Raw genomic sequence first — 25,526 nt, 5'->3', positions numbered from 1 at the left:
AGTAATCTGTTCTATATGAATGAAATGGCTCAAAAAGAGCTACATGAAGCTGGGGTGTCTGGATGGCTCAGCTGTTCAGCGTCTGCCTTGGATTCCGGTCATAAGCCCAGGGTTCTGGGATCCAGTCCCGCATCGGGCTCCTTGCTCAGCGGGGAGCCTGCTTCTCCCTCTCCCTCTGCCTGCTGTTCCCCCTGCTCGTGCTCTCTCTTGCTCACTCTCTGTCAAATACATGCGTATAAAAACGTATTAAAAAAAAAAAAAAGAGCCACGTTAGGTCAAACCGTTAACTATCACAGCTGCCAAGGTGAAGCGAAGTCTTCATCACAGAACTCTTCTGCTGGTAGTAACATGCCATGTGGTCCACGGAACTACTGTCCTTACAGAAGACATTTGAGGGGACCCTATCCCCTCAAAACTGTGTCACTGTGTTGGTCGAATTCTAAAACACATACATGCTCCTGACTCTCACGGCTCAGACATAAGCATTTCATACATAACCTGAACCCGTGTAAGTGCAGACGTCCGCTTCCTCTGTAAACATGGTTTCCTCTGTAAACCATGTCCCCATGAAATGGCTGTAAGTCACCTGAGGTAGCGAATTCTAAGGTACACTTCCCTGCCGTTAGATCACTGGGATTGACAACCGAGCTCAAATATGTGTACAAGAACGTATTTTATTGCCAATTTAATGTTTCTTCAGGGGGTTTTTTATAGTAAAAAGAAAAAGAAAGTAGAGCCAAAATGAGTAACAGAGAGGATTGTGTTCAAATCCCATGGGAAGTTATTATAAAGAAGCAGCAGAAAAATTATCCTTATAGTCAGTGAAAGCGCGCCAGAAAGGCCTGCAAAAGACATGAAAACTGTACCTAATATTTTGAAAGGAACTGAAGGAGTTTAAGAGCATGATATAATACGTAAGGACACAATCACAAGCAGAAAAACTCAGAAATGAGGAGATAGTACTCAAAAGAACAGAACTCGGGAAAGAATTAGAGAAGAAATGCTTTCATAAGTGAAGGCTAAATCAGAACACAAAAATGAGTGAATGCAGAATGTCTCAGGAGAGAGAAGATGAAAAGGAGGAAAGATCTTAAACCAAAAAGAAACACAGAGATTAAATATGATACAGAAGAAATGTGACACAGAAGACAGGTTAAAAAAAAAAAAAAACAAGACAGACCCTAATGGGTTTAAGTTCACACAGACAGAAACAAAAGCAATGGTAAAGAACAATGCTCAAAATTAGAATTTAAGACAACTTTGCTAAAGGAACCGGAAAAAAAGACTCAGTATTTACAGCACAGGGAAAAAACACACCGCACACCGGGGAAAACAGATCCCAGACAACTAGACTGGAAAAACACATTCTAATAAAACTAGTGGACATTAAAGCAAAAAATCTCCTAGGCACCCAGACACAAAGAATAAGTCATTTAAAAGAGGAAAAAAAAAACATCAGCTTGCCCTGAGCTCTGTGAACAGCACGTCACCCCGGAAGTAAACGGAATACCATGCTTAAAATACTAAGGGAAGAATATCTGAACCAGTGCTCTTTTGTATACAAATATGCATCTAACTAAACTGGCTTTCAAGTATAAAAGCTATAGACAAACCGACATGCAAGAATTCTGCGACATTCTTCCCAAAAGCCGCACCAGAGAACAAGCTTCGCACAAGCACACTGAAGGAGCATCGTCGTAGGTACATGCGACATTGTGTGGGCGCGACACGGAGAGTCACCTGTAAAGCTAAAACTGATCGATGGTTATGGGGGACAGAGTGTCACGCAGAATGGCTGTTGGCTCTGCCCGTGCAGATGCCGTCCGGGTACTAGGAAAAGACAAGGGAAAGCGAGGGAGGCCATGAGGGCAGAAAACGAGCACTGTCTTCCTTGCACTTGGTGTTGGAGAGTAAAAGGGTATTTCTTCAGATCAGATGCAGGGAAGAGTGAAGGCAGGAAAAAGAACAGATTAGTAGCTCATTTCAATATCGCTCACAGTAGGAAACTAATAGGCAATGACTAAAAATAGGCCAGATAGGGGCACCCGGGTGGCTCAGATGGTTAAGCATCTGCCTTCGGCTCAAGTCATGATTCCAGGGTCCTGGGATCGAGCCTCACGTTGGGCTCTCTGCTCAGGGGGGAGCCTGCTTTTCCCTCTCCCTCTGCCCCTCCCCCTGCTTGTGTTCCCTCTCTGTCAAATAAATAAAATCCTTAAAAGGTAAAATAAAATAAAATAAAAATAGGCCAGACAGAAATATTACATAGTATTATTGCAGCAGAAGGCAAAATGGCCAAAAATTCTGCCTTCTTTTTACGCACACCCTTTGCATATGGCTTTCCTGCTCTTTCCTTCAAGAGTGTATTGTGCCTGGGTGGCTCGGTCAATCATTAAGCATTTGCCTTCAGCTCAGGTTATGATCTCAGGGTCCTGGGACCGAGCCCCTTGTTGGGCCAAGCCGGAAATAAATAAATAAAATCTTAATTTAAAAAAAAAAAAAAAGAGTGCATTTACTTCTCCCTTTGAATCCAAAACTGTCATGTGACCCGCTTTGGTTAAAGGTATATTAACAAGAACAGTGCACACAAAGGAAACTAACAGATGATAAAACAAGGAGGCAGCTACGGAAACACAGTGGGATTAGAATATGGTAGCCCTCAGAACAAAAATGTTAAGCTGGGCTAAACACATACACACACATACCCCCCCCAAACAAAATCTGAAAACACAGTAATTAAAGGAGAAAGAATAAATAAAACAGACCATATAGAGAAAGACTATCCCTATAAAAGCTTGTGCATATACATATATGATAAATAATGACAGAATTGAGGAGGTTTTTAAAATAGCTATCAGATAGTACATCCCTCAAAGGAAACACTCTAAGCTAAAAAGAAATGAAAAAAAAATTAAACTGTCACACTGCTGGTAACTGCATTGGTTTGGTTATTCTGAAACTGCTGGGAATGTATTATGGGAAAATGCAAATGAATAATTATATGGTATTCTATTTCTACCATTCCCAGTATCACTGAGAACCAAGATTCTTGGTATAGGAAAATATACCTTATATGTCTTATATATGTAAGACAGACAGAGGTTAAATAAAAAACTTGTAGTCCTAATATTGAATAAGAAATAGCAGTTTGAACTCATGATGTATGATCTGAAGGAGGGAGAACAACAAACAGAAAATAGATTTTCTTAGCTCTATCAAAGGCTCAGAAACAATAACCAACTCAGTACCGTGACGTGAACACTCGAACACCCAGACTGTGGTCTTGAAACAGTATTTTCATGAAAAGCAACCAGAGCTCCCTGGAGAAGTGCTGATTCCAGGTCTATAACAGAAAATGTCCAATGAGCCTTGGATCATGTTATCATACCACAGGACAAGTAAAAAGGACTCAGCCATCCTACAGAGGCTCTCCCTTGCAAAGCTGAGACCACCGGATCATCATCAAGGGTCAAAACGGCCACTGAGGGGCGCCTGGGTGGCTCAGTGGGTTAAAGCCTCTGCCTTCTGCTCAGGTCATGATCCCAGGGTCCTAGGATCGAGCCCCACATCAGGCTCTCTGCTCAGCAGGGAGCCTGCTTCTCCGTCTCTCTCTCTGCCTGCCTCTCTCCCTACTTGTGATCTCTGTCTGTCAAATAAATAAATAAAATCTTAAAAAAAAAAAAAAAGGCCACTAATGACATCGCACTGAAGATACTGACAAGCCGTACAGCCATGAGTTCATAACGATACTACAACAACTTATTGGTCACCCTTGAGAATTCTAGTAAATTGACCAACTTTTTCAAGAAGCAATAAATGAAAGGAAAGAATCAAATATATACTCTGCTTTTCCTATCCTCATTGCAAGTCACAGAGAACTCAGAGCTTCTCTCTACAGATGCATTCCAACAAACAGGACAGAAATAGAAAAGGAATGCTGGAGTTACAACATTGCCATATACCGACCCCTAATGAAGTAACGGGTCTAGGTTGAAGAGGAGGACACGAGAATACGTAACACAACACAAGGGGATGCAATCGGTAAAATGAGGACTACAGGAGCCTTCAGACAAATGACCCTGTTTTGTTTTGTCTTTTTCAACAAATGAAGAGGAAGACTCTGTAAGAGAGACCTGTAGATTTAAGTGACACAAGAGACATTTCAACAATCAGCATGTGTGGCCCTTACATGGATTTTTTTTTTTTAAAGATTTTATTTATTTATTTGACAGACAGAGATCACAAGTAGGCAGAGAGGCAGGCAGAGAGAGAGAAGGAAGCAGCTTCCTGCTGAGCAGACAGCCCGATGTGGGGCTCGATCCCAGGACCCTGGGATCATGACCTGAGCCGAAGGCAGAGGCTTTAACCCACTAAGCCACCCAGAAGCCCCCCTTACAAGGATCTTGACTCAAACAGAAAAAGTCATGTTTGTAAGATAACTGGACATTTTAACAGTAAGTGAATATTTGAGGATATTAAGATAGAACTTATTTTTTAAGAGCAATAATACTGTGCCTATGTTTAAAAAAAGAATCTGTCTTGGCAGCATACACAATGGAAAAAAAAATATATATATATTTTTTTAAACCAGTGATTATGATATGGTATCTAGAACATGCTTCAAAGTAAGACAAAAAGGGAGCGAGTGGGGGCGCCTGGGTGGCTCAGTGGGTTAAGGCCTCTGCCTTCGGCTCAGGTCATGATCCCAGTGTCCTGGGATCGAGCCCCACATCGGGCTGTCTGCTCCGCAGAGAGCCTGCTTCCTCCTCTCTCTCTCTGCCTGCCTCTCTGCCTACTTGTGATCTCTGTCAAATAAATAAATAAAATCTTTAAATTAAAAAAAAAAAAAAAGGGGGAGAGAGTGGGTATTAGCAGAGACAGAGACAGAACAGGACTGGCCGTGGTAGTGACTGAAGAGCGAGGGGTGAGGGTACAGAAGGATTCATTATGATACTGTTCTTTTTTTTTAAAGATTTTATTTATTTGACAGAGACACAGCAGCAGAGGGAGAGGGAGAAGCAGGCTTCCCCCTGAGCAGGGAGCCTGATGCAGAGCTTGATCCCAGGACCCTAGGATCATAACCTGAGCCAAAGGCAGACGCTTAACGACTGAGCCACCGATGTGCCCCGTATTGTTCTGTCTTTGCTGGGTTATCTTTAAAAGTTTTCTGCAATTAAAAAGCTCACCCAGACAACCAGACCACAGGAGCTTGCGTCAGAGAGCCTAGAAGAATTTTCTACAGCCCAAGACTCACCATGGTATTGGCCTCTCCAGTAACAATGCTGCAATGCATTTCCCTTCAGTTTTCCAGTCTAGTTCCCCAAAGAGCTTAATTAACTAAGGTAAAAGATTTGTCAAAACGTCATTTTCGCTCCTTAGCTCTCCCAAGAGCTGTTAGAACAACACACTTTGGCAAACCAAAGCATTCCCTTTTCTTTTTCACATGAAAAAGGAAAATAGAGCACTTGATGTGCAATACGCTAAATTCCTCCCCCAACCTCCGCTGCCAGAATAATCCAGGCAAGGCCTGAGCATCAGCTAAGACACCCCGACCAGAATCTGGCTCCCCTGGAACATGAGCACTTGTGGGACGTAGGAGCTCAAGTAATAGATGGGGAGTCACCACATTCCCCAAATTGAGCTTTTGCAGCTGTTTTTTGAGAGCAAACCAGGGTCGCCAAACAATTCGGTGGCCTGCGGGTCCCATCCCCTGTCGATGCTCCAGCACAACAAACATGCGATGTGCAGCAAAGCCTGGACAGAGTCACATGTCAGTTAAGGGAGCACATGGAGCGACGGACCCTTCATGCACAGTCACAGAGAAATCCTGCTGTTTTCCGTGTGGAATTTCTGTTAAATATGACATAGGGGCAAAGGTAAAGTCGTCCAGCAGGAGAGAGCGAGAAAAGCCCGACACCAACATTGTAAGATCTACGGCCACGGACGCCACTTACACTTCAGAAAGAACCAGGGAGAACTCGGCCGGGTGCTGGCGACAAGGCGGATGGAGCTAAGACACCACCAGGCAGTTTCCTCCCGCCAGGAATACACAGGAGAGTCAGAGAAAGGAAACTAGCACCTTTCCTCCCACCCCAAATGTAGAGCTGAGCTAAAAGTAAAGAAAAAGAAATCCTTAGGGGGTCAGAAATAAGAGAACTTAAAGCCCAGGGTGAAGGAGAGAAGCAGCAGAGGCGGTGCTGGGGGGCCGAGACCTGGGGAGCAGCCCCAACACCCCGAAGCTACACTAAGGTCCAGATGTGCACAGGCGTGCAAGGGGCAGAAGGCTGGACCCAGAGCCCCACATCGAGCTGGGCACGCAGAAGAGCTGCCTTCTCCAAGGGAAGGCTGGGGAGGGAGAGGGAGAGGGTTTCGTCTCCTGGAGTCAAAGAACAAATCTCGGGGACAAAGGAGAGTGGGTAAAGCTGGGTTTTAATCTGCAAGGATATAGGAGGAAAAAAAAAAAGAAGGCTCTCAGGAGTGGGGGGGGGTTCCCCAACAGGGCTGCCAACATGTGCCTCCAGTAACAAACAGTCTCTTAATTAGAACTAACCAGGAAGCCTGCAGTCTTATCATTCCTGCGGCGGTTTGGTTTGGGTAAGGACTGGTGATAACATCTTTAATGGCTTACTTCTTTCTAGGGTCTGGTTATTCTTTGTTGGTCACAGGTGACTGTCATAAAAAAAGACCACATCCCCCCCAACCCCAACATACACACCTAGGGTAGGGTGGTCTGGTGTGCTCCCTTATCTCTAGTTTCTTTACATCTCCACATTTTTGGGATTTCTGTGAGCTTGATTCTGAAGCCCCCTACCGGCTCTCTCCCTACCTGACCCTTCTGTCCCTTACTCAAGGGGACAAAGGAACTCACTAAGAGGCCCAGAGAGGTGGCAACCAAGTCTGACCCTGCCAAAGACTGCAGCTGGGAAGAGAGGCGTCGTTGGTAAGAGAAACTGTACCAAGCCTGCTCCACAAGTGGGTGTTAAGAAAAAGAACCAAGCACAGTAAATAGTAAAGATAGATTGACCAAACCCTCCATTTAAAAGACAGATGTTCTCAAACTGAAGAGATGCAAATTTTAATCTGTCATTCACAAAAGACACATCCAGAGCAACTCAGAACGGTTCAAAGTAATATGAGAATGGACAATACCAGCCAAAAAAGAAAAGCTTGGTAGCAACAAGTTATCTCAGACAAAACTGACCTCTGGGCAAAAACCAAAACGACAAATCACCAATGAGAACAGCATTCAGCTACCCAAAGCCAACCCTGAGAGAATTACAAGGAAAAACCAACCGTGTCGAAACCACAGTAGGAGTTAAAAAAGACAAACAAGAACAAAAACCCAACTGTACATTTAGAGATCAAGCAAACAAAAGCAATCAGTAAATAAATAAAAGAATAGAACTACATTATTTAACAAGATGGCTCTCCTGGACATACGGAACCCTAGACTTCCCAAGTAGAAAAATGACACTTTCTTTCCAAACACTCTGGGAATTTTTGTTAAAGAGAACCAGTTGGGGCGCCTGAGTGGCTCAAGGGGTTGAGCCTCTGCCTTCGCCTCGGGTTGTGATCTCAGGGTCCTGGGATGGAGCCCCGCATGGGGCTCTCTGCTCAGCGGGGAGCCTGCTTCCCCCCCCCACCCCCCCGCCTGCCTCTCAGCCTACTAGTGATCTCTGTGTCAAACAAATAAGATCTTAAAAATAAATAAATAAATAAGAACGAACCAGGTCATAAAGCAAGACTCAGCTAATACCACAGACCATCCTAACCACCTTCTCTGACATGATGTGAACAGAGCCAGCAACTCCGCGGTGAGGGCTGGGGTACAAATTAGAATAATTTTCACTTTCTCTGAGCACAGAGAAGCCTACCTTCCAGCTAACCTAAAATGAATATTGTATCTATGTATCGAGGTAACCGCTACAGGGAAGGCTGGATACTCACACCGAACAAGGAATTATTATGACACAGTATCAAAGGCAGAGCAGCTAACCACAGGAGGGAAACAAAACCAGCCCGGCCCCAGGCTCTCCTGGGAGTGCTGCTGGATTAAGGTAACAAAGAAGAAAATCATTCAGGGGAGCCCAGAGACCGACCTCTGTAGCTGGTTCTAACCTGTGAGTTTTATTTAAATTCTCTTTTTTCTCAGCCTAAAACACAGGAAACATTTCAGGAGCTGTTGTTTCCCCAAGGCAACTACCTAGTTAAGAATTCTTTGTTTTGTTTTTCCTTATCAGTAAGCGCTCAAAAAAAGAGCTGAGGCCTGAAGGCAAACCAGTCTATTATCATAGCTGAGGTCCATCACTGGCCGTTTAGATAATCAAGATTCATTACCAGGTACACCTTCTTGTCCAAACATGAATTATGAAAAAAGATCTTTATTCCTAGAGGCAGCTGTTCACTGCTGCTGCTAAATTACAGCATTAAGAGCCTTCGATTTATCAAGATAAGAAGCCGAAGATCAAGCTCTAACAATCACTTTTCAAAACACTAGCAAGCAAGGCAGGGGGAAAAGTTCCCTTTATTCAAATGAGAAATCCAATGGAAATTTAGAGAGAAGTCTTTACATTCACTTAAAATACTTTACGGAAAACATTTTCTCTCCACTTACATGTAATTTCCTGAACATTATTCCCTTAAAATGTCTCTGAAGCAATATTAAAACTGATTATCAACTGGTTGTAAAAATTTCTCCAAGCGGGGAACATCAGCAAAGTATAGTCATCGGTGCCATTCAGATCCTGGCCTGTGATCGTGATGTTTATCTTTCCTTACTAGAATCCATTAAATCTTTCTATTACCAGATACCATGATTGTATCCTATGTATAGAGAATACATATATATTATGTATTCTTTAAAATATATCCTTTATTTATATATAAATAAATATAACCCAATGTGGTCTACGTGATGACAAGGAAGAAAGATCTAATTACACGAACAAGGATGTAAAGGAGACTTTAAACAATGACAGATTTTAAAAACAGTCTATGATAGGTATTTTTCAGAACAAATACTAACAATTTTTTTAAAACCAGCACATGGGGGGGCTTGAAGTATTTCCCTGTTTCTACTGTCTGACGTTATCCAGAATACTTAAGAGATAATCTCCTCACAGAATTTCAGTTTGAAGACCTCTGAAGAAAGCATCCAGATTAAGCTCCTATACCACTCTAACTACAGATGAGGAAGGAAATGCACCAATGGATAAAGGCTGTTCTCCGCCAAGAAATGAAACAGATGACACCCTCCCCTCTGAAAGATAAGGATGTGTCTGGGAAAGTCTGGCTTGAGGTTGGCCAAGGCCTGTCAGTGTCCGTACTTAATACTGATAATGGTTCCATCAACGCTGCGGTCACAAAAGGGGCACCCCTCCCCTTCCGAGACAGAAAGGCAGGGCACCCAGTCATTCTCAGATGGAGGTCGGGTGCTCACACACCCCGTTCAAAGGGAAGTCAGTGCGGCCATCTCTGTGGAAACAGCTTCCAGGCACATGAGTGAAGGAGGTGGTGAGCCGGCTGGGTGATCACCGCGGTAGAGGACGGTCCAGCTCGGTGGGTCCAGCACACTCGAAACTGTCCCTCTTCAACATCCACCTGTTAAGGGGTCCTGCAGGTCAAAGGACAGGTCAGAGCTGTGCCGTGATTCCTAGCATTTGATTAGCTCGACAGACCTAAAAACAACGCTTTCCTTAAAACGTAGGCTCCACTAGCGAAAGCCTTCTGGCTGAGAAGAATAAAAGAATCCTCGACTACTATTTGCTCTTAGTCCATCTCCGCTCTTTCCTTTTTCAAGAGACAAGGTGCCAGTTAAAATGAGGCTGAAACGAAGAGCCTGGCCAGGTAAACCTCAGATTCCCGGTTTTCCCAAGCCTCACCATGTGATGGAAACATTAAGATAGAAGCTGATGACCAGAGGGTTGATAACAAGAGAAAGAAATACAGACAACACCATCTTTGATTAAAGTCAAATTCAAGGCACAAGAATTAAAAGCAGAGATGTTCAAGATACAACCGGATGTAACAAATCTCGATCCTTTAGCTAGACAACTATCATTTTTCTAAAATGATTAGTCATAATAAACTGAGGATACGGCTCCATGTTCTCATGTCCCCCAAGAAAGACTCTTTGTCTTCTCCATTCACCTCCCTGTCTGCAGACGCTCCAAGTGGTGTGCGAGCCACCCGCCAGGCTGCGTCACTAGGACAGCCCAGTGCTGCTGACGGACAAGAGCCCCATGGCTTTCTAGAAGCTCTACAACAGGTATCTGTCCTTGAATCACAAACAAAACGCAGGCAGCCCTGAGGCCTCTGGGCTGAACCCCCTGAAGGAGAAAGGCAGACAGAAAGGAACAAACAGTTGTGTCTCTGAAGTCCGGCTCCTGCGGAAAACCAGGGTTAGAGACGCGAGCCACATTTTCTTCAAGCCATCAACACGCACTCCTGCTGCATGTGTGCTCCCGTTTCATGATACCTTATTGGATATTCACTGTTGGTTCGTTACTGATGAATTTGCCAACAACAGCACTGTTAACTCGTGCATGGACAAAGTGTATTTGACACCGGTGCGTTCTCCATAAGGCACATCAGTCTTCTGGTGCTCAGGAACATGGGACAGCATTTGGGCACCGTGCTAGGGTGATGGTGGGGGTGATAGTGGGGTAGGGGTGGGGGTGGGGGGCTGCTGCAAAAGGCACAAAACCACGGAAACCGTGGTCCTACAAATTCCGTGAAAGGGCACTTGTTCACAGCCTGAGAGCTGTGCCGTGAAGGCAGAGCGTCACCTTGGCCTTGCTCCACCTCAACTGGGCAGTGTGTGCGTCGGGCGGCTCAGACGCTCGGCCTTCTGCGCATGTCCGTGAGTGACCGCAGAAGCTCCGTGAGTGCTGATTTTGAGGTTACGAAAACATTTTAACGAGTAGGTAAATGCACAAATGCAGAATCTGTGCAGAACGAGGACTGCCTGTACTTTCAAGACCATTCCCAAACCAGATTCCCAAACCGAGTCTGAGAATAGACCCACAGACCCTACCTTAGAGCAATCTTACAGACTTCTCTGTGTCTACGAATCCGTAATCCTCCCATGACTGATGATGCTTCCCCCGTTAACAGAAAGCTGCCCCCATAAGGAGTGAAGTGGACCGACCGAGAAGGCTCGGAGGGAGACCCCTAACGGCAAGAAAAAGAGGAGAATTAGAACGGCAGCCCAGCTGTTGGGAGCCATGGGCAAGAAAAGGGCAGACGGCTGAAAATCACTGTGGCAACGGGTCTGGTCTTTTGTTCGGTCGGCATGGGCAGGAGATTTCAACTGGAAGCCACTTACAGCAACAAGCATGGCCTCCCCCCGAGGTCCACGTGCAAACACCAAGAGGTTTTGTACCCAGTCAGTCTCCACAACGCTGCAACGCATACTTTAAGTAAAATCAAGGGAGCAATATTATTTTAATGGCTGATTTTCTGAAAGGGGGGACAGAGGGAAGAAGTGAACACTGACTGAGCAGCTAGACCCAGGCACTGTGCTGAGAACATTACCTTTACGACCTCCATCCATTGTTCCCAGCCCCGAGCAGCAGATTTTCCCAGCGGCTGAAGGCTCAGAGAGGTTAACTCAGGCACCCAAGATCACACAGCTTTACTCCAAGTCTGTCATACCATCTGGGGTTCTTTCAAGTGGTTAAAACAAACTGAGAGATTGGCTCAGGTAGTTCAACTTGGTTGAACTGTCCATTAAGCACTGAATTGTGCACAGTATTTCTTAGAAACATCATGAGTCTTCCTCTAGATACTTAGATCTTTTCCAAAAAAGAATAGGAAGAAATGTTTTCTGGGATGCCTGGATGGCTCAGCTAAGCCACCGCCTTCGGCTCAGGTCATGATCCTAGGGTTCTGGGATGGAGTCCCACATCGGGCTCCTTGCTCAGCCGGGAGCCTGCTTCTCTCTCTCTGCCTCTGCCTGCCACCCTGCCTGCTTGTACACACATTCTCTCTCTGAAAAAAAATAAATAAATAAAATCTTAAAAAAAAAAATGCTTTCTGTCTATGGAAATGCCTCTCATCTCTATTCGTAAGTCTTCAAACCAAACCACGGGAGACTGCGTAAGTTGGAGGAGATAATGGTGAGGAGGTGACCTCCAGCTGACCCATGGGCTGGCTCCCCCCAATCAGAGGATCTGCACTCACCCCCTTCCCTGCCTACTGGAGGGAAGCTGTTCCAAGGACACAGCCTTCAGACAGGAAAGTGGTGCGGAGACCATCTGGGCAGTCCATGGGACTGAACCCCATGGAGGCCTCAACATAAACTCTGAAGACTCTGGCCAGCAGGTGCAAGCCTGAGACAGGCCTCGGATGGAAGTCCCCTTGCTTTATTAAACCTGCTGCCTCCCGGCCTGGAGGGGTCAGACTCCTTCTGAGGTCTCCTCTTGTCCTCTGAACACGGGAGACAGTGTAGGAACCAATACGGCACCGAGTAGATGTGATCCTCCTGCCTTCCCAGCAGTGCCACTATACCCCTGAGCGAGCAGCCTAACCAAGGCTAACCTGGTGGCGGGTCTCCCCCACCCCGGATTCTGAAGCTTTGATCCCACAAATGTCCCCTGTTGCCTGTCCAGTGACACACTGCACGGGGCTACGCCGTGAACACCACAGCCTCAACGTGCGCACGTTACTTGGCGTGAATGAGCATTTAAATGACAAGTGTGACTTGAGGGAAAGGGGGCTTGGCTGCCGACACGACAGCACCACCTTCTGGCTGATGGCATGCTAGTTAAGACACAGAAAGTCACTGCCGCAGTTTAAAAGCACTTGAACTGTTCGGTCATTAATCCAGAAGGGCGGCAAAGGAGAAAATTCAGTTTTTTCACAGAATCTGAACAACGTTTGTGGTAAGTAAACTCCCTCAGAGACCAACCCCAGAACATAAAAAATGTTAATGGGAGGTCACTCCTGAGTGTCATTCTGCTTCTGGACACGATACAGTCACACCCAGCCTCTCAGCTCTCCTGGACTGCAGAACCTGTCAGGCCCGCCCAAAGAAATGCCTTATCAGGGCCCCCCGCATTCACACCCATACCCTACTGGGCGTGTAAGAGAGGCCTTCCGCAGCTCACACACCACGGGAACCAAAGCCCTCTGCATCCGACCCTTTCCAAAGACATCTTCCCCGGGTAGGGGACGGCAAGTGGGGGCATCAGGCTCTCTTGGGTCCTAACAAGCTGAGGGAAAGACGGGAGCGCTCACGATGACTCAGCATCTGCACGTTTCCCCCCAAGTACAGGACTCCTTAGAGAGATGGTGCTAGAGATGGATCTCGGGCCTGAGGTACACTGGGTTTCAGACCACAGCTGCTGCCACAGCTTAAGGGTCCAGACCAGGAGACCCCATCAGTGGAGAGACAGGACGGCCACAAGGAGCCTCAGCACTCTCAACGATGTCCCAGGCTCTGCTGCCAGAAGGGACCCCCAAAGTCAGTTTCCAGGCCTGCTCTCTTCAATGCCAAAGCCTTACCCCCTGGTCAAAAAGGGGCTTGGGATGTCAGCTTCTTCCTGACTTTACTCATCAGATATGATACCTGTCCTCCTTCCATGAGGAGGCCCGAGCAAAAAGGGAGGGACAGCATGGTGAGATGTTTAAGCAGATTATCCCCTTCTTGGAGAGAGCATGGAAATCTCCTGGCCAGGGGAGATGTAATGTAAGGGAATGAGCATTCTTCCCAGGGGCCGGCCACATGAAATCTCCCACTGCAAATTGCTCTAGAGAAAGGAAGCACCTGAGGATCAAGGTCTTTGTCAGAGCTATGCTCACTGCCTCCCATATACTACTAACACCTGCCACGGTGCTCAGCATACATGGAAGTTTCCTAAAGCCCATGAGTTCAAACCTTCGTGGCCACAGCCTACAACGAGACGTTTTTATTACAACCTGGGGCACAAACACGTACATCCGTGTGCACAGATCTATACCTGAAAAAGGTTACATGCAAAAAAGCAAGCCTGCCTTCAATATACAGGACTCACTCGGAAAGTTTCTAACTCTGTCCTTTTATAAAAATGCTGGTCATACTCACTAACATGATCTCACAACCCGCTGACAGAGTCAACTACCGTCTGACGAACACTGGCGGACACTGTCGCCAACATCCACTCGGATTCCTACTTCTCGTGCCCACATGCCTGGCTCTCTTCCCCGCCCTCTCTCATGGACCACACCAAGATCTCTCCTCCAAGCCTCCCCAGCCCGCACAAAACATCTTCCCAGATACCAAGGATGTGAAATTACCACCGCAGCCATTCCCCACCAGCCTGGTCTACTGAGTGAGGGAAAGCGCGTGGGACAAGATTTGGCTCAGGCCCCTGAACATGAAAACACCTGCCATCTGCATTCTTTCAACTGGTCATTTACCCCCTACCTTGACTCGCTCCAGCCACGTTTAGCTGCTTATCAAAAGATGGGTCCGTCAAGCAGAATTTCTTTTTTTATGATCTTGTTTGTCAAGGGATAATTTTCATGAATGCTAAATTAGGAACTGAAGTGCACTGTCACCAATTCTTGGAAGCCGATGGCCCATTTATTACTCCATGTAGCATTTATAGATGTGACAGGTTCCCAGATAAATTCAATTTGGCCCCAGTCTCTCAGAGAAGGCTACGAGCTAGAGTAAATGCAAAACCAACCTTCTAGACTTTTAAAAATAAATAGAAGTTGTTCGAATATGTCCATCTATTTTTGCCTTGGTGCTATAATGCCACTGGGCGACTATGGAAGAGAGCCACAGGGCTTGGGGAGGGGGGAAACTCGGACAACAACCCAGCTTTCCAAAGGCTGCTCCTTGTTTGGTCCACAATCTTGACACTCAACACCTGGAAATTCTTTCAAAAGCCCCATACTTCTAAAAGAAAAGTAGTTAAATGTAATATTTTATTTTTGAAAACGTCATTTAATTAAAAAAAACCCACCATACCAATATTACAGCAAGATTTATGCAGAGGATGAAATTCAAACTCCTCTTTTTAACACACAAATTCTGTGTTTCTACCGTCTAACCACACACACCCCCGCCCCAACCACACGGACCCTCTGCTCCAGTCCTACCAAAGGATGTACTACTGGTCCCTCTCTTCACCAGGGCTTTCTCAGCCTTCCTCCACCAGGCCACCTCCTGGGATCAGCACAGGCATCACCTCCTCCAGGAAGCCTCCTGGGCTGACCCTTCTCTGCATCTTCATGCCAGTCTGGGTGGGTTCTCCCTCCCTCATCACAGCACCGAGCGTGTGCTGTCCAGATACCCGTCTGCATCGTTAGACCATGAATTCCTTGAGTGCAAAGACTATTATTTTGTCTCTATTCCCCATCTAAATTTAGTCCTTCGGTTTCTTCAGCAGGAGACAGACAAATATTTATGCGAAGCTTAACACTGCAGATTTCAAAAGAGAACCATCTTGTTAAAAACCTTGCAAAATCCCTTCATAATTATTCTCTTCTCTGTTGTTACTATAAATACACTGAACACAGACACTTAAAGGTACCTAGCAATATACAGTGATAAGTCAGTAAGGCTTACACACCATGTAAAACACAATTACAAAAATGCACCCCTAAATGTGACCCTGCTCATGCTTCAAAAATACAAACTTACTTTGGGAATTAACAATTACTAAAATCAGTGGGTGTCCTACATGCAGCTCATATTTCTTTAAGCTATATAATATGCTGTCATGATTTATTTCCCTTCTATTAACCTCTATGATAACAATACAGGATTTGTGTAGGGGGAAGAAAACCCCAGTTTCAAAGTTTTATTTTACTGTGTCTTTTCTAGGTTCCTTTTCTCAGTACTACAGCAGTTTGCTCCCTGGCATTTGATGCAACGGGAAAACAAATCAGTTTCCTGCATTTCTCCAATTAACGTGGGAGGACAAAGGGCAATCCCACTAGTTAGGCAGTGTGATTTGTTCTAAGTTATTTTAAGCAATGTTTGCTTTTTATAATCCTCCGACATGAAAAATGCCAAGTAATGCCTAGATATACTGACGTGGGGTGTAGAAGTTCAGGCAAAATCATCATCTGAAGTGCTAGGGTCACCACAACCATCAATTATAAGTTACCCAACACTCCGGTGGTCTAGCATTTTCTGGCATTTTTGCTAAACTTAACAAAGTGACATCCATCCTGTTACTAAAGTGATATTTGGGCTTCTTTCCAGGACAAAAGAGGGCAGGTTGCAAAAGTACCCAGCGCTGGAAATCTTATCATTAAAGAGCATGTTTCAAAACTGTTCAAATTCACCCTTTCAGAAACAGGAGATTTAAACCAAGAAGTTGAAGAAGGAAAATCCAAAGAAACGAATTCCAGGAATTTCATGATTAGAGATAAGATACCGCAAAATAACCACAGTCAGTCATAAAAGAAGTTTCAAAGGCAAGACATTTTCTTTTGCTCTGCTCTTGCACATACAAAAAAGCAAGTAATAACGTTTTCATCTTAAATTTAAATACTTTAACCCCTAGGTAATACCTGTCACTCTACAAACTAACTAACTAAATAAATAAATGGGGGGGGGCCACAATAAACTAAAACTACCTATAATCCCACCACCCCAAGAGATTCACTGGTAATGTTTTTAGTAACAAAATATTATTTCTAATTAGCCACTGAGAACCCCCAAATCATTTCACTTCTACTACTTCCAATTTGCTCAAACCAGATTTATTTTTTTTTTTTTAAAGATTTTATTTGTTTATTTGACAGACAGAGCTCACAAGTAGGCAGAGAGGCAGGCAGAGAGAGAGAGGGGGAAGCAGGCTCCCCACTGAGCAGAGTCCAATGCGGGGCTCCATCCCAGGACCCTGAGATCATGACCTGAGCCAAAGGTATAGGCTTAACCCGCTGAGCCACCGAGGCGCCCCGATTTATTTCATTCTTTTTTTAAAATTTTTATTTATTTTTATTTTTTAAAGATTTTTATTTATTTATTTGACAGAGGGAGATCACAAGTAAGCAGAGAGGCAGGCAGAGAGAGGAGGAAGCAGGCTCCGCGCGGAGCAGAGCCCAATGCAGGGCTCGATCCCAGGACCCTGGGATCATGACCTGAGCCGAAGGCAGAGGCTTTAACCCACCGAGCCACCCAGGCACCCTGATTTATTTCATTCTTAAAAACAGATTGTAAAACACAGAATCGTGGATGAGGAAACAAGGCAAGCGTGTGAAGACAGACACAGCTAACCTACTTAATCAGCCAGTTCACTCTTTCCGGTGACAGAAACGACATCAAATGGCCCTGGAAGCCTCCAGAATAAGAATCAGAGACATAACGTTTACACTGAGCCCTCAAAAGTTAGTCATCAGGGGCCTGGAAGCAATCAGGCAGATCCAGCTCAGCCTTCAGTCTCCCACTGCCACCCACATTCCAAAAATTTACCGAGAGCGAACTACGACTGTGGTACTAAATCAGGCACAATGGTCCTTGCTTTCCAGAGTGTTCTGCATAACCCTAAACAGTATACACAATGAAAATATCAGCAATCAAACCTACCACTGCATTCCAGGATACACAAGATTATCTGAGTGCACATGGAGACACATATATTTGTGGTCATACAGATTCAGTATGTCTATGTAAAGGTGCCAATATAATTAATTTGTTAAAACATCAGTGAAAAATCTCAGGGGGCTTTCTGAGTGACGCTAACAAATGATTCTAAAGCTCAATCAGAAGAATAAATAAAAGCTTATTTTGGAACCGGAATCAAGAGTCCTAAAACTGCTTAAATTAAATGTCCACAAAGAGAACTGTTAAAAGAACCGTAAAACAATATACAAAGTATACATTAGCTTAGATGAAATATATACTTAAATACCACAACAGAAAGGTAAACCTCCAATATTACTGCAATTATCTTCATTAGTAAAGAGAGGGGCATGGGATAATATTTTTAGTTTTCTGTAGTTTAAAATTTTTCTAGTAACAAAAATAAATCATCACTGTTTAATAAGAAAAAAATAAGTTGTTTTTAGTTTTTTTTCAAGATTATTTGAATCTAATGATTTTGCTTCTTCAGAATTTTTTTTTTAAAAATGAAAGATACAAAGACTAAGTAAGGTACACAGATGCTCTTTAAGGAATTTAGGGCGCCTGGGTGGCTCAACCAGTTAAGTGTCTGACGTTGGCTCAGGTTGATCCCAGGGTCCTGGGATGGAGCCCCATGTTGGGGGAGGCAGGGGGGTGGGGTGCCCTGCTCAGCTGGAGGCCTGTTTCTCCCTCTCCCTCTTCCCCTCCCTCCTGCTTGTACTCTCTCGCTGTCAAATAAATAAAATCTTTTTTTTTAATGTAAAAAAAAAAAAGAATTTGAAATAATAAACTCTTGTCATCCCAAACGGATATAAATGCAATGCATCCATTAAAAGAAAACTCTCCCAGAAAACCGTGTGACAGCACGAGAAATGCTCATGACCTAATATTAACTAAAAAATCATATCCAAAAATGCATCTGAAGTCAGATTCCAACTGATATTAAAAAGTCATGGGTGGCTCAGTGGGTTGAGTCTTTGCATTCAGCTTGGGTCATGATCTCGGGGTCCTGGGATCAAGCCCCGCATCTGGCTCCCTGCTCAGCGGGGGGGGGGGGGGCTGCTTCCCTCACCGGCCCCCCGCCTGCCTCTCTACCTACCTGTGATCTCTCTGTCAAATAAACAAATACAATCTTTAAAAAAAAAGTCATGAAAATACTCATCTCTACAAAATAAAACAAATAAAAAAGAAATATGAGTCAAAATACTACTAATATTGATGTCTAGGTTGTGAGACCATGATTGAATTGTTTTCTTCATATTTTCAAGTATCACATTTTCAATAATGAACTTGATTTAGTCTAAATCTGGGGGCAGGAGAACAGAACATGAGCAGTTTGCTATGAATGATACAACAATTAAATATGACAGATCTGCTGAATATTCTGACAGTGCAACACAAAGCTGACATTCTTAGATCCAGAAAACACAGCCTCTAGAACACAAACATCAAACCCAACGCCCTGGACCAGAAACAAATTAACGGAACACAAAAGGTCAGCCTCCAGAGCACAAACACGCCATTTCTTTTTCTTTTTTAAGATTTTATTTACTTATGTGACAGAGAGAGAGATCACAAGTAGGCAAAGAGGCAGGCAAACAGTGGGGTGGGGGGGAGCAGACTTCCTGCTGAGCAGAGAGCCAGATGCAGGACTTGATCCCAGGACCCTGAGATCTAGACCTGAGCTGAAGGCAGAGGCTTAACCAACTGAACCTCCATTTCTTTTTCCTGGCTAGGTTCTCACTGCCACAGAACTCATTTTGTCACTGCTGCTTTAGCGGTGGTAATTACATTAAGAACATGGGAAGCCGTATCTGAAGTCAGGAAGCTTTCTGCCCCATTCTCATACCAGCTCATGCTCTAAAGAACACTAATTAGGGGGAGTCCAAGTTATTGTTATTCTCAAAAAAATCTGCCTGATACAGATTTCACAGGACAGATGTGTAACACTGCTAATTCTCAAGATAAAACACACAGGGGAATTAGGAAAACAAGAAGGCTCTTAATACTGTTAAAATTTTCCACAGTGCTTTTTGTGGATTAAGTGACTTAGAGGAGTTTAAAAAAAAAAAAGAAAAAAGTCAGCTGCTTTAAGTTTTCATCAAAAGATACATACACAAAACACAGACATTTACATGTTTCATTAATAATTATTTTCCTTATCAATAAGCCACTACTATAAAAACCTTGTGTATATAAGAACAAATACATTGTTTCCAGGATGCAGCACTTATGGCATGAAAATCCTGTATCATTTAAACACACAAGTAAGTTATCAGACCCTTCCTCTAAAACAAGCTTATTTCATAGAACCCTTATAAAGTCCTGTCACAGTTGAACTCATTTATCCATTGCTATATTTATAATCAAGGTAATTTTTGTAAACCAACACTATGCAAGGTTTAAGATTAGGAAAATAAACATGAAAGGAAAAAAACATTCATTTTTGGTTCTTTCTCGAGTGTTTTGTACATTTCCTCTTTGACAAAGATAAATATACAGTAATGCACTAGCGAACTATGAAAAAGACCACAAATAGAAACAAAGATATCAAATGCTTGGTCTGGATTTTGTCTATTGCTATGTATGCCTACCCAAAAGGAACTGAAACTGAAGTCAATTTTAATTGGCTAAAAGAGGTAAGTCACATGGTTTGGTTTTTAATGCATTAAACATGATATTTTCTTAAAATGTTATTTAATGAACAGAAAGAGGTAGTTTAAGCATGCTATAATATGGCAGAAGTGTTACATCAAAAGCAGATACTGTAAGAGCCACAACTGGAAAGCACAGGTAAAGCTGTTCTGCCTCCAGGATTGGAAAGATAAGCTAACAGGTCAACTTTTCTGTTGATAATAACTATAAGCTCTGGGGGGGGGGGATGCAAAAATGAAAACAAAAACAAGTATCTGAGGACTCTGAAATATGGACAGAAACAGGTATATTTTGCAAAGGAGTTAAAAATTGGAGGAAGCTGGGGTACCTGGGTGGCTCAGTGGGTTAAACCTGTCTTCTGCTCAGGTCGTGATCTTGGGGTCCTGGGATCAAGCCCCGCTTCAGGCTCTCTGCTCAGCAGGGAGTCTGCCCACCCCCTGCCCCCGTCTATCTCTCTGCCTACTTGTCATCTGTCAAATAAATAAGTAAAAAAAAAAAACAAAAAACTGGAGGAAGCAAGCTGACATGAAGTAAATTTCCTAGGGTCTTTTTGTGTGACTATGCCCTAAGGGGAAACTGAAGTGACAGGGGCATGGGGCAACAACTGTAAAAGTCCTATGTCTTTCTGGTAGAAGGAACCAGAAGCATGAGGCAACCAGTGGCAATAGAGTGGGAAAGGAATCCTAGGACAGAAGAAACCAGAAAATGGCAACTCTGAATTTGGTGCATAGACTCAGCCCATGTGTCTGGGTGACCCTTTACTTAACCGTGCCCATGGCAGACCAAAAGCAGTCTGAGCTCTGATCTGAGCCCCCTCCCACTGCAGACATGCAAGAGTTTGCAGTCTGAGTTTAAGTAAGTTAAATGCTTGCTAAAACTTAAACAAAAATACTAACACTCTTCTGCGGGAATAGAAGTGATTGCAGGGTGTCCACAAAAGAACATTCACAACGTCCAGGAAACAACCCCAAGTTATTTGACACATGAAGAGCCAAGAGAACAGGACGCAGTCTCAAGACAAAAGTGATCAACAGGTGCCAACACCTTGGTAATGCAGATGTGGGAATTATTAGACAAAGACTTTAAACAGGCGATTCTAACTATGTTCACTGAGGTAAAAAACAAATAAATAAATAAAATCTTTATTTTCAAAAAAAGAAAGAAAAAAGATCTCCTACATATAGGTAACTGGAGCCCCCAGGACAAGAGGCAAGAGAATACAGGACAGGAAAAATATATTTGAGTAATGTCTCAAAACTTTCTAATCTGGTGAAAGACATAAATTTACAGATTCAAGGGGTGCCTGGCATGAAATGTGAAAACAGCTCAGTCCATAGAACATCTGACTTTTGATCTTGGTTGTGAATTTGAACCCCATGATGGGTGAAGAGATTACTTTAAAAAATATATATAAAATCTTAAAAAAAATTTTTTTAATTAAATGTACAGATTCAAGAAGTTCTGTCAACCCCAAGAGGACAATTACAAAGAAAGCCATGCCAAAGTCCATCATAGTGGAATTGCTGAAAACCAATGATCCAACGACAAAGAGAAAAATCTTGAATACCCACATTTCTCTATGGCAACAAGGAGGCAAATGACTGTAGACTTCTCATGAGAAACCATGGAGACCAGAAGATAGAGGAACATCTTTTTTTTTTTTTTAAGATTTTATTTATTTATTTGACAGAGAGAGATCACAAGTAGGCAGAGGCAGGCAGAGAGAGAGGAAGGGAAGCAGGCTCTCTGCAGAGGAGAGAGCCCGATGTGGGACTCGATCCCAGGACCCTGAGATCATGACCTGAGCCGAAGGCAGCGGCTTAACCCACTGAGCCACCCAGGCGCCCCTAGAGGAACATCTTTAAAATGCTAAGAGAGAAATCCAGAATTCTATTTAGCCAGCTAAAACATCCTACATGGATAACGGCAAAATAAAGACATATTTCAGATAAAGGACAACTAAGACAATCAGCCTGCCACCACTCCAGCACTGTAATAAATACTGATGGAAGCTCTGTAGGCTGAAGTGAGATGATACTCAAAAGAAACTTGGGTCTTCAGGAATGAATGAAGACAATACCTAAAATGAAAAATGTCAGGGTAAGGAGAAAAGAATTCAGCCTTTTAATCTCCTAAAATACACAGGACTGTTTAGAACAAAATTATAACACCACTTCGTAGGATTTATCAGGTATGCACATATTACATATATGCCAATACAGCATGAAAACCAATGGGGATCGGAATAAATGGCCTTATATGCATCCTAGGTTTCCCCATTGTATGTCAAGTGGTATAATATGAACTCTAAGTAGACTGTGAAAAGTTACAGACGGTTGTTAAAATTTCTAAAGCAACCACTAAAAAATATTGCAAGGAGATGGCATTAAAAAGGCAAGAGAGAAATTAAAATGGGATTCTTTAAAAATTTCAAATAATCCAAAAGAGGACAGGAGAGAGAAAAATGAAAAACAGACGGAACAAAGAACGAGCTTTAAAATGACAAAAGCATGTAAATAATCACCATACACACACACACACACACACACACACACACACACACACAGGTAAGTTGACAGTACTAGGAAAGAAAAGGAGGCGGAAACAAAAAACACAAAAAGGCCAGGGGTGCCTGGGTATCTAACTTAGCAATAATGGAATTACAACATGTAATTTGTGGGATGCACCTACAGCAGTGCTTAAAGAATAATTTGCAGCTTTAAATGTTTGTATGAGAAACAAAAAAAAAAAAAGGTGAAAATCAATGAGTAGGAAGAGTCCTGGCTACATCCAGAACACTAGTTGGCCGGGAGTGCTGGTGCACCAGAGACGAGAAGGTACAACTGAAAGTAAGAAATGGGGAAGACTTGGGGCCCCTGGGTGGCTCAGTGGGTTAAGCCTCTGCCTTCGGCTCAGGTCATGATCTCAGGGTCCTGGGATCGAGTCCCGCATCGGGCTCTCTGCTCAGCAGGGAGTCTGCTTCCCTCTCTCTCTCTCTCTGCCTGCCTCTCCATCTACTTGTGATCTCTCTCTGTCAAATAAAATCTTTAAAAAAAAAAAAAAAAAGAAAAAGAAATGGGGAAGACTTGCCAACTGTTAGAATGCTGAATGTCTTCCCAGCTGGAAAGAGGTGGAAGCTTCATGGGCTCAAGGTGTTTAAGTACACACTTGACCAATCAGAGACTGAGTGCTAAGCTGTACTGACCCAGGGGCAATCTCTAGAAGGCCCAGGATAAAAAATTCTACAAAGAATTTTTTTTTTTAAGCTGACTCCATGCTAAGTGTGGAACCCCACATGGGGCTTGAACTCACGACTGTGAGATCAAGAACTGAGCGCAGATCATCAAGAGCAGGACTCTTAGCCAACTGAGTCACTTGGGCACCCCTGGAAAAAATTTTAAAAATCAATCACGGATGGTTCTACCTCTAGAAGTGGGAAGAAGAAAGGCGAAGTAAACCCAAAGCAAATAAAAGGAAGGAAAGGGGGTGTGCATGACTGGCTCAGCTGGAGAAGTACACTGTGTACCTTTTCATTTTGGGGTTGTGAGTTTGGGCTCCACGTTGGGTACAGAGTTAAATAAACTTAAAAAAAGGCAGGGTGGGGGGGCGATGCCTGGATGGCGCAGTGAGTTCAACAGCCGACTCTTGGTTTCGGCTCAGGTCAGGATCTCAGGGTTGTGAAATCCCGCCTGTATCGGGCTCCAGGCTCACTGTAAAGTCTGCCGGAGATTCTCTCTCCCATTCCCTATGCTCATAAGCACTCTCTCTCTTTCTTGCTAAAATAAATAAACATTTTTCAAAAAAAGAAAGGGAAAAAGAAAAAAAAAGCGGAAACCCAATAAATGAACAAAAACAAACAATACAGAAAATGAACCAAACCAAAAGCTGGTTCTTTGCAAAGACCATCAAAATCAGTAACCCACAGGGGCGCCTGGGTGGCTCAGTTGGTAAAGCGCCCGCCTTCAGCTCAGATCATGATCCTGGGGTCCTGGGATCGACCCCCCACAGCGGGCTCCCTGCTCAGCAGGGAGTCTGGTTCTCCCTCCCCTCTGTCCCTCCCCCATTTGTGGATGCTCACGGGTGGGCTCTCTCTCTTTCTCATATAAATAAATAAATAAAATTAAATTTAAAATATCAGTAACTCCCAACTACTGTGATGAAGGAAAAATGAGAACACAAATCACCAGTATCACATGTGAAGTAAGCAGTTATCACTACAAATTCTGCAGACATCAAACGGAAAAATGCACAGATAAAGTTTAAAGTTGTAAGCACTTTTAACAAAACAGCGCTGAACAATCGCCTTGAGTCATAACCACAACTTAATACTCATCTGTTCAGCACGAATAAAAGCTGTGCTTCTAAAAGTACAATTTAATATAAACACAAGCACAGCACCGTACCCTAGACTGAAGTGAAGCACGTCGCTCCCTCCGTGCCCACACATCGTCCTGAACAGGTTCCTCAGGCAGCATTATTGGGAATTTCTACAACTACCTGAATTTGTGCTGCCTTTACAAAATAATTGTCAGGTTTCTACCTCTTCTGAAGTGCCTCTATCAATCTCTGCTTTTTTAAAACTCTGGTAGTATGCTGCAATTTCCAGCTTTCAAAAGAAATGAAAAGGTTATTTTTCTCGAGCTATTCATATGAAAATTTCTAATACATTTAGGACACTCTAAAACACTCAATGACTAAACATTGAGAGTATGACTAGAAGGTCCTCTGACTTCTAAAAAATATTGCTGGGGCCCCTCTCCTATTTAATAAAGCTAAGTTAGGAATACAAATCTTAAAAATGAAGGAGCTATGCAGATGTGACCCTTAGAGATGATTTCTTGGACACCTGGGTGAGTCAGCTAGTTAAGTGTCTGCCTTTGGCTCAGGTCGTGATCCTGGGGTCCCGGGAGCGAGCCCCACATTGGGCTCTCTGCTCAGCGGGAAGTCTGCTTCTCCCTTTTCCTCTGCCCATGCCCCCTAATTGCTTTTTCCCCCCCTCTAATAAATAAATCAAATCTTAAAAAAAAAAAAAAAAAGGCTGGGGCGCCTGGGTGGTTCAGTGGATTAAGCCTCTGCCTTCCTCTCAGGTCATGATCTTGGGGTCCGGGGATCGAGCCCCACATCAGGCTCTCTGCTCAGCGGGAAGCCTGCTTTCCCCCTTTCTGCCCACCTCTGCCTACTTGTGATCTCTCTCTCTCTGTCAAATAAATAAATAAAATCTTAAAAAAAAAAAGGTGATTCTTACTTCGCTACTTTGAGGAAAATTCTCAAACAGTGAGACTAGGTGATGTTCTCCATGGTCATGTAC

The 25,526-nt window shown here is 43.7% G+C and overlaps 1 protein-coding gene across 4 annotated transcripts in view; it reads right to left on the bottom strand.

Annotated features, from left to right (window-relative positions):
* PARN (poly(A)-specific ribonuclease) overlaps positions 1-25,526 on the bottom strand; it is a 156,955-nt gene that overhangs the window by 68,003 nt on the left and 63,426 nt on the right. The window contains exon 22 of one of the 4 annotated variants that reach the window (XM_045071921.1): positions 3,169-3,340. The exons of 2 other annotated variants lie outside the window; for them this stretch is intronic. In XM_045071921.1, the coding sequence (XP_044927856.1) occupies positions 3,213-3,340 (128 nt within the window). In that variant the 3' untranslated portion in view covers positions 3,169-3,212. Of the gene's footprint in view, positions 1-3,168; positions 3,341-8,503; positions 9,611-25,526 lie in introns of those variants that run through there. One more of the 4 variants, XM_004750348.3, reaches the window with a different exon arrangement.

This window comes from Mustela putorius, unplaced genomic scaffold, assembly GCF_011764305.1.
Source record: "Mustela putorius furo isolate JIRA1106 unplaced genomic scaffold, ASM1176430v1.1 tig00004007_pilon_pilon_pilon, whole genome shotgun sequence".
NCBI lineage: Eukaryota > Metazoa > Chordata > Mammalia > Carnivora > Mustelidae > Mustela > Mustela putorius.
Note: the sequence above shows the minus strand (reverse complement) of the source record. Positions and strands in the feature narration are given on the sequence as shown.